The sequence below is a fragment of the Gobio gobio genome, assembly GCF_949357685.1.
Source record: "Gobio gobio genome assembly, chromosome: 6".
Taxonomy (NCBI): Eukaryota; Metazoa; Chordata; class Actinopteri; order Cypriniformes; family Gobionidae; genus Gobio; species Gobio gobio.
The window spans coordinates 26,370,959-26,380,200 of record NC_137102.1 but is presented as its reverse complement, the minus strand read 5'-3'; the positions used below and the strand labels follow the sequence as shown (position 1 = coordinate 26,380,200).

General features: G+C 38.0%; 1 protein-coding gene across 1 annotated transcript; it reads left to right on the top strand.

Moving 5' to 3' along the window:
• Nucleotides 1-2,449: 2,449 nt before the first annotated feature.
• Nucleotides 2,450-8,300, top strand: ptchd3b (patched domain containing 3b; the record flags this gene model as incomplete). Its single annotated transcript, XM_079820442.1, has 4 exons — nt 2,450-3,169; nt 4,135-4,256; nt 4,367-4,512; nt 6,784-8,300. 4 exons carry the CDS (start codon nt 2,450-2,452, stop codon nt 8,298-8,300), a joined length of 2,505 nt encoding a protein of 834 aa, XP_079676568.1.
• Nucleotides 8,301-9,242: the final 942 nt, after the last annotated feature.

Genomic DNA, 9,242 nt, shown 5'->3' with positions numbered 1-9,242 from the left:
TTAGTCAAAAGATTATATGTAGATTCTGTACATTTCTAAACATAATACTTTATAAATCTTTATAATGTAACTGTGAGGATGCATGAGCACCCTATGATGTTACTGTAACACGGCCATATCAGCAAGGGAATGTTGCTTCACCTTCATCAGAGAAATCTATCATTTTAAAGGCATCTACAAACCATAGATCTACAAACAAAAAGACAAAAGAAAAATAATAAATAAAAAAAAAAATGTGTGTGTGTGATGTGTACCTTTGCATGCCCAAACTATTATTTGAACACTTTTTATTAAACTATTATTAAACACAGTTGAATTTATTTAAGACTTCGTAAACTTTTTGGTCACATCTTTGATTAAAAACGCATGCTTCCTTATACACTCTTAAAAATAAAGGTTCTTTGTTGACATGGTTGAACCTTTACAACTTTCCACATCACTAAAGATTTTTTATAGTGGAAAAGGCTTCTTCAGATTATTAAAATGTTCTTTACACTAAGAAAAAAGGGTTCTTGTAAGAACTGTTTACTGAAAGGTTATAACCCAAAATGATGGTGCTGTTGCTTTGGCCCTTTTTACACCTGGTATTAAGATGTGTTTTGGTCGATCGGATCACAAGTAGACAAGGCAGCAACACATTTCCGTTTACACCTGGTGTTAAGTCTCTTTTGTCCACTTTCCACCACTTCTGTCCTGATTTCTTCAAGGGCAGGGTCTATTGGCGTATAAATGTACGTTTTTTTTCAGATATTTCGATCTAATGGTCACATAAAATAAGCTCACGCAATTTACATATGAATGCGCACAGAGACAACGGAAAAACATACAGAGAGCATCAGCTTTCGTTTCTGCTCTGACAGCCCACGCCAAACTCTGTGTCTGTTAGAAATCAGGAATGGCGAGAGAACATTGTGCTTGGAACGTTTTTCATCTTTAAAGCAAACTTGGGTCTTCAGTCGACAAAGTTTAAATCCCATCTGGCTAGCGCACTTTCCATAATGTTTACTCATTTGGTCAGTAGGCGGAGAGTAGGCAGTCTTTAGCGGTTGTTCGAACGCATTTGACCACATAAGCATTTACACTACGAAAGCTATCTGATCGAATGCGTTTTCCACTACCTCTAAAAGTGGTAGAAAGTGGACATGCTCAAAACCATTTACACCTGTATTTAGTGTCATCCACTTGTGATCCGATAAAAAAAAAACGCATTTTAATTCTAGGTGTAAACAAGGCCTTTGCTGCAAAAATTCCTTGGAGCCTTTATTTTTAAGAGTGTACGTCCTAAAAGATGCACATGTGAGGTTTGTAGTAGGGGAGAGCGGGGCACAACCTAATGCGGGGTTAGTTGTAACACACATGGTTTAAAACTTTCACACACATGCCAGCATGACGAAACTTAGTGTATTTACTAGTTGCCATATCAACAATATTGTGAAAAAAATCTTTGGAAGATATTACTGAACATTTATTTAACCATAGCAAAAGTAAATTTCTTACTTAAGTTTATTTTTCATCTGTTTTTTGTGTTTATTTTTTAAATAAGACAAATCTGATATTATTTTAATCTTATATCTGTTATTTAACAGTTGAGATGGTTCTTTAATGCTGATCTAACCATGCAGCAGAAGACACGAGCTGGGGTTAAATCCCAGTTGTGCACCTGTGGGACATGTTGTAACACTGCGTTACAATGAGCCGCTATTAGAACTACGCTATTATATTATACTTTTATGAATTCTATTGAGAAACCATGAGAAAAAGGTGAATGAGTGAGTTGATGTTCAGAAATGATTAATTATTAATTATGTTTTTAACTCTAGGCCTAATAGCTGTACTGTTATTGATGTGTTAGTTGTCAAACTAAAAAAAAATCTATATATTTTTAATAATTAATAAATGCCATTATTTTATTTAAAAAATAATAATAATTGTATTTTATTGACAAAATATTTTAGTTTGTCTTGGATATTTTTTATTATTATATCAATCAGGTAACATTTTAAGCTGTCATTTGGTCATGTTGTCACATTTCATTTCCTGAATTAATGTATTAATGTTTCACTGTATTAATGAAACAAAACCACATAATTGTACTAGACATCTTAGAAGATCTCAGAATCTTTATTTTCATTGTCTGCTACTTCAGAGGTCGATTGTTTCACAAGGAGCTAATTGCTCCACATATACAGGAGGTAGGCTACCTGGACCACTGCTTCAGAAAATTGTTCCCTTTCAGAAGAAACTCAGACTATTGATTATAGGTTTGTGGGGTAATTCCAGTGGGAAGATAACAAAAGACAAAGCCTGAAGAGATCCTTTGTGTCCACACTGAACTTCTGTGTCCTGTATAAGAGCCTTGGAGAAATATGACCTGCTCTTTTGATATCATGCCTATATGTTCCAGAGCACATCTCCTCACCGCAGATGAGTGCACAGCTCTTCAGTAGCCATGGTGCCCTACATCACAGACTGCATCGAAAAGCCCATCCGGGTGTGTTTTGAAAGTCTCGGTAAGTTCGTAGGGCTTCACCCGTGGTGGTTTGTCACTTTACCGCTGGCGGTGTCCGCAGGTCTCGGAGGAGGATTTTACTTTCTGAACGACCTGAAATCCAACGACATAGTGGAACAGTTTACTCCGAAAAACGGCCGCGCTAAAGTGGAGAGGCGTTTCTTTCAAGAAACTTTTCCACAGATTGACTCACAGTTTTCAATTATACGATTAAACACTGACGGGGTTTTTGCATCTTTGATATTCTCATGTCAGACCAACATACTCAGTGTTGCCGCACTAGAGGAGGTCATCCGCATCGATGGACAAGTTAGAGGAATCAACGCAGCATACGACGCACAGCAATTTGTGTTCTCGGATATTTGCGCAACTGTGAACGGAACATGCAACTCTAACGTAATTCTTGACGTTCTTCACTATAATGCCAGCAACATTCATTTTGTCAACATAACGTATCCTGAGTACTGTCCGTCCGAATTCAAATGTCTCCACATGGGAATTCTCATCAGTGAGGTGGAGGTGGATCACAATGGAGTTGTTCGAAGTGCCAAAGCAATGAGACTTTTCTATTATCTCAAAGAGAGCAATAATACACTGGGAGATGTCTGGCTTCAGGAGGTTATAGACTTGCTCTCGAATGCAACAACCTCTGTTACAGAAGTAAGTAGGCCGTGTTAAGTGTTTTTGTAGTCCCTGAGTCTGTGACCAATGTGTCATTTATGTTTGCCAGTTTTGAATTTTCCAATTAATTCAATTAAAACCTACACATTAAATAAAAACAAAACTTGGCTTTTTGAGAGATTAATTGGGTACAATCTAAAATGACAGTCTTGTCTAAAAGAAAGATTTTACACTAACAATGTTATAAATTATGGAACACATTTGATTACACTTTATATTAAGGCGACATATATAGGCTACTTAAGAAGCCTACTGAGTAATATTAAAACTACAAGTAATGTAGCCTACTTAGAGTTAAGGTTAGGTTTAGTTACTTGTATTTATACTTAATTTACTGTAATTACTATAGTATAGTATGTAATAATAAATTAAGTAAATCAAAATAAAGTTACCAAATGTTTTTGCCTAATCGCACAAGTGCTTAACTAATTGCCTAAGTGCTTAACCCTATGTAGTAGCACCAAAAAGGAGACACTTATCACTCATGAATTGCACTGCATCAACATCATATAAAATCAAATGGCATCTGCAACCTTTTTGTGAAATGTTTTTGTGGTGGACCTTTATAACAAATGCCAATTGGTTAGGGCATTCACACATTGATTTTGTATTTTGTGGGGTTCACAGTATACTGTGATTCTTAGTATAATCAATGATTCTTCAGTGTGACACTTAATATTCAACAATATTATTGATCTGACTGTACTGATGCTGTTGTATGAGAACTGAACTGAGCTGGATATATGGCATAATTTTTTGCAGAACTGCTTTATAGATTAAATTAACTAATGATCTTTACAACGGAACTGAATCAACACAAATGCATAATTTTCCTGTTATCACTGCAATGCTGCTTTGAAACAATCTGTATTGTATAAAGTGTTATATAAATAAAGATAACTTGACTTAAATGAAAGGTTTTAATGATATTTTTTTCTTCTCAGGTATCCTACTTCACCTCCATGTCAAGACAACAGGAGTTTGAGAAGAGTACCCTATCTGTCACTGAGCTTTTTGCAATTACTTACTTTCTTGCCATTTTATTTTCAATAATATCTTGCCTAAGGTTTGTGTAATACCTGGTGTATTTTATTTCATGAACTGAAATATATTTCATATATTGCAAGTCTTATGTTGATTGCAAAAAGCTATACATTGTTTCATTTCACTCAACAGGTTTGACAATGTGAGGAATAAAGCGTGGGTGGCGTCTCTTGGCGTTTTTTCCACTGCACAAGCAGTGCTGTCCAGCTTCGGGCTGCTGTTACTCATGAATGTGCCATTTGTTATTACTGTGGCATCTTCTCCATTCCTGATTCTTGGTAAGATATACTGTATCCACTCTGAAATGTTTATCTTTACTGTTTAAGTGGGATAAATTGTACCACTGTGCAAGCATCTATAAAATAGGGCCATGGAAATATGACTTGCCCATGTTAGAGGTAAGCTGGATCTTGTCAATTGGGGAAGTTGAGCAATTGGGGGCAATTGGACCAAATTTTCTGAAGACACTTCACAGATCATTTGATGAATGAACAGATTGAATTTAGGCTTTTATTCACATATAAACATTGATCAGCGAACATAAACATAAACTCAACCGAACCTGCTTGTTGCGTGAGATCAAACCTCAGTGGGGGTTTTTTTTTCTCGGGAGCTAAAAAACGTGCTGCAAATACAATAATGAATCTCAGTGGTTCTTGTGGAAGCTCAAACTTGCGACGTAACACAAGAATGAACCTCATTGGTTCTTGTGGGAGCTCAAACGTGCTGCGTAACACAAGAATGAACCTCATTGTTCTTGCTAAAGCTGAAAAGTGCTGCGTATTAACACATGAACGAATCTCACCTCATTGGTTCTTGCTAAAGCTGAAAAGTGCTGCGTAACACATATGAACGAATCTCATTGGTTCTTGCGGAAGCTCAAACATGATGCGTAACACGAGAATGAACCTCATTGGTTCTTGCTAAAGCTGAAAAGTGCTGTGTAACACACAAGAACGAATCTGAGAACGAAGCTGAAACGTGCTGCGTAACACAAGAATGAACCTCATTGGTTCTTGCTGAAGCTCAAACGTGGTGCATAACTCAAAAGAACGAATCTCATTGCTTCTTGCGGAAGCTCAAACGTGCTGCGTAACACAAGAATGAACCTCATTGGTTCTTACAGAAGCTTAAACGTGCTGCGTAACACGAGAATGAACCTCATTGGTTCTTGCGGAAGCTCAAACGTGCTGCGTAACACGAGAATGAACCTCATTGGTTCTTGTGGGAGCTCAAACGTGCTGCGTAAAGGTCCTTTCACATTGGACGCGTAACGAAAAAAGCTTTTCATTTTCTTTAAAAGACCGAAAAGGAGGTTTTGCGTGTACCCAGTCTTAAAGAACAGAGAGTCTGAAGTCTGAAGGGGAGTATGCTAATCTTGTATAGGAGCTAAAACTTTATCATGGCCGGTTCCGTACTTACTTTCAAATGTCCGTGGGACAATTTGAGGAGCTCCTCCAGAGCCAGTAGCACCGCATCTGACGAGACAAACACACACACACACACACTTCAGGAACCAATCAATCCAGAGCAGCTCTGTTTCCAGCTATGTTTCCAGTTGAGTCACAATGTAAACATTTAAGTGCCACAGTCGTACTGACGGAAACACATTCACTTTCTATAGTCGCGGACACAATTAGGTTAGAAAAAAAATCAACGTATTGATTATAATATCGTAATCTGTAGCCTATAGTGGGCAAACACAGCTGCATCTGTACAGCTGTAAACAACTATAGCTGTAATCTCGTGAGAAATGTGATACCTGGCAAAGGTTAATGTTGATTGAATGGCTAGTGACATCAACTGGACATTTCGTCACCTTTGTTTCCTTGTATGTGATTGGTTTAAGCCTTTTCTATCGCTGCGAGTGTTAAAAAAAATCGACATCGAAAGGAAAAAAATAAATGTTGTTTTTTCGCCGTAGCACTTTCGCGTTCGATGTGGAAGCTCTCATTACACAAACAGCTGATCAAAAAATAAAACCATTGCGCAAATTATTTGTGCGTCAAAATCGCGTCCTGTGAAAGGACCACACAAGAACGAATCTCATTGGTTCTTGTACGTCAAGCTAACATGCTTGAGCTTCCGTTTACCACAACTGATGTGTGCGTGGATGAATATTTATATGTGAATAAAAGCCTAAATTCAATCTGTTCATCATATAAAGCAATCAAGTCTCTTCGGAAAATTTGGACTAAACCACTCAATTCAAATGGATTCATGTTGCAATCTCTTTATGAACTTAAAGCATCACAGTGGTAGTTGTGTAGCTGTCAATGGAGAGAGAGAAATTTTCATCAAAAAGATGAAAATTCATCATAAAGATCTTAATTTGTGTTCTGAAGATGAACGAAAGTCTTACAGGTTTGGAACGACAAGAGGGTGACTAACTAATGACAGATTTTTGGGTGGCACATCTTACCCCACTAACTATAAGTCACATTGTATAAAAGGGTCAAAAGGCATAAATGCAAATGTAGCACCACATTTCAAATTCGCCACAATTGACGCATTTTCATTTCAAGATCTGAAACTTTTTTATTTTTTAGGAATCGGTATCGATGACATGTTTATCATGATCTCCAGCTGGCAACGAACCAACATTCAAGACACGGTGCCAGACCGCATGGCTGATACCTACAGAGAGGCAGCCATTTCCATTACTATCACCACCCTGACTGACGTGCTAGCCTTCTACCTCAGCTACGGTAACCCCTTTGGCTCCGTTCAGTCTTTCTGTCTGTATGCAGGCACGGCCATCTTGTTCTGCTACTTCTATAACATCACTTTCTTTGGAGCTTGTCTGGCTCTGAATGGCAGAAGGGAGGGGGCAAACAGACACTGGTTAACTTGCATGAAGGTCCCAGAGGAGATCCCACCAGGACGGTCTAAAGCGTACACTGTATGCTGTGTCGGAGGATCCTACAACCATGACACAGGAATCGAGGAAGAGAACCCAATGACATTGTTCTTCAGGAAATACTACGGACCATTTTTGACAACAGTTTGGAGTAAAGCAATAGTAGTTTTTATCTACTTAATATACATTGCAGTTAGTGTTTATGGCTGCCTGCAGCTTAAGGAAGGCATTGATTTAAAGAACCTAGCACTTGATAAGTCCTACATCGTCCAATACTATGAGGCTGAGAACACATACTTTCATTATCATGGTCCAAATGTAATGTTAGCCATCAACAGTACATTTCCATATTGGGAGGAGAATGAGCGCAATCAACTTGAGTCTTGTATTATGCAATTTCAGGAGCTGGATTCTGTCAAGAACTTGTCGACATCTTGGCTTCATTCCTTCGAAAAGTATGCAGAGGAACACGGTAGTAACATCAGCACAGAAGCTACATTTAAAACACATCTGTATGAGTTTCTGGACCACCATCCAATGCTCAAACAGGATGTCAACATAACCAATAACGACATAGCTGCTTCACGTCTGTTTCTTCAGACAATTGCTCAGAACTCCACAGAGAAGAACATGTTGAACTCACTACGGAAGACAGCAGAGAGCTGCCCGTGTTCGTTGTTGGTCTACCATCCAGCGTTCATATACCACGACCAGTATACTGTAATAGGGCATGTCACTCTTCAGACCATCACGGTGGCAACTGCAGTAATGCTGGCCATCTCTCTTGTGCTGATTCCAAATCCTCTTTGTGCCTTGTGGGTGGCATTTGCAATCGCTTCAGTCATTTTGGGAGTCACCGGCTTCATGGCACTGCTAAACATCAGCCTTGATTCAATCTCCATGATAAACTTGGTCATTAGCATCGGCTTCTCCGTGGACTTCTCTGCTCATATCTCCTACACGTTTGTGTCCAGTACTAAGCCCGATGTGAACGAGAGAGTTGTGGAGGCACTGACGCACCTGGGCTACCCCATAGTTCAAGGGGCTCTTTCTACAATTGTGGGTGTGATGGTACTTTCAGCTTCCACTAGCTACATATTCAGAACGCTCTTCACCATCGTGTTGCTAGTCATTACTTCAGGGCTGCTTCATGGTATTGCTTTTATTCCAGTATTTCTAACTTTCTCTGGACTTTGCCAAAAGTGACAGCAGCACTGCATTTTAATATTAAACAAAATGTTTCTCCTCTCTATTTTTCCGTATAATTGTAAAATGAAAATTTTTCTGAATAAAAAGGGGATTTTTTTGAAGCATGTTCAAACTATAAGTGTTTGTGTTAAAAACAGTAAGCAGATTTCATTTTGAATAATGTTCCGTTAAAAGTCTTTGGGATGTGCTGGAGGAGACTTTACAGAGTGCTGGACTCTTCCATTTTCAATACAAGATCTTGACCAAAAACTGATGCACCTCTTGATGGAAATAAATGTTTTGATGTTATTTCCATAAATTTTTGGTCAAGGTCTTGTATTGACAATGCAAGAGTCCAGCACTCTGTAAAGTCTCCCCTAGCACATCCCAAAGACTTCCAATTAATTTAAGGTCTGGACTCAGAGGTGCCAATTCATTTGTGAAAATGATTCTTCAAGCTCCCTCCCAACCATTCTTTCACAGTATGAGCCTGATGAATCTTGACATTGTCATCCTGGAATATGGCCATAATGTGTCTTCCTATGGTTGTTTAAGGAATGAAAAGCTACACACTCCATCAATTAGGGTTAGAAGAACTGTTGCCAAACATATAACATGCTAGAAACATAATAATCACTGCAATAATGATCCAATCATATACTCTTTAGCATTTGCTTGGCAGTGTATATTATTTTAGAAGTATGTGCACATTGCAAAAATGATTGTAACTATAATTTAAAGTCAGGAACTGTAATATGATTGTAATAGGAAATAATTTAATAAGTAACTTGTACTTAGTCAAATAACTTGTCTCTTACAGATATGAATGATCAACCAGGGACACTTCCAAGGAGCAGCTTGAAACTATTTCAAATATAACAAAACAAGCTAAAACAACTAAAATTAGGATGCAAACGGATATCATATTGCTTATTTTAATTTGTTCTCTTATTATTATTA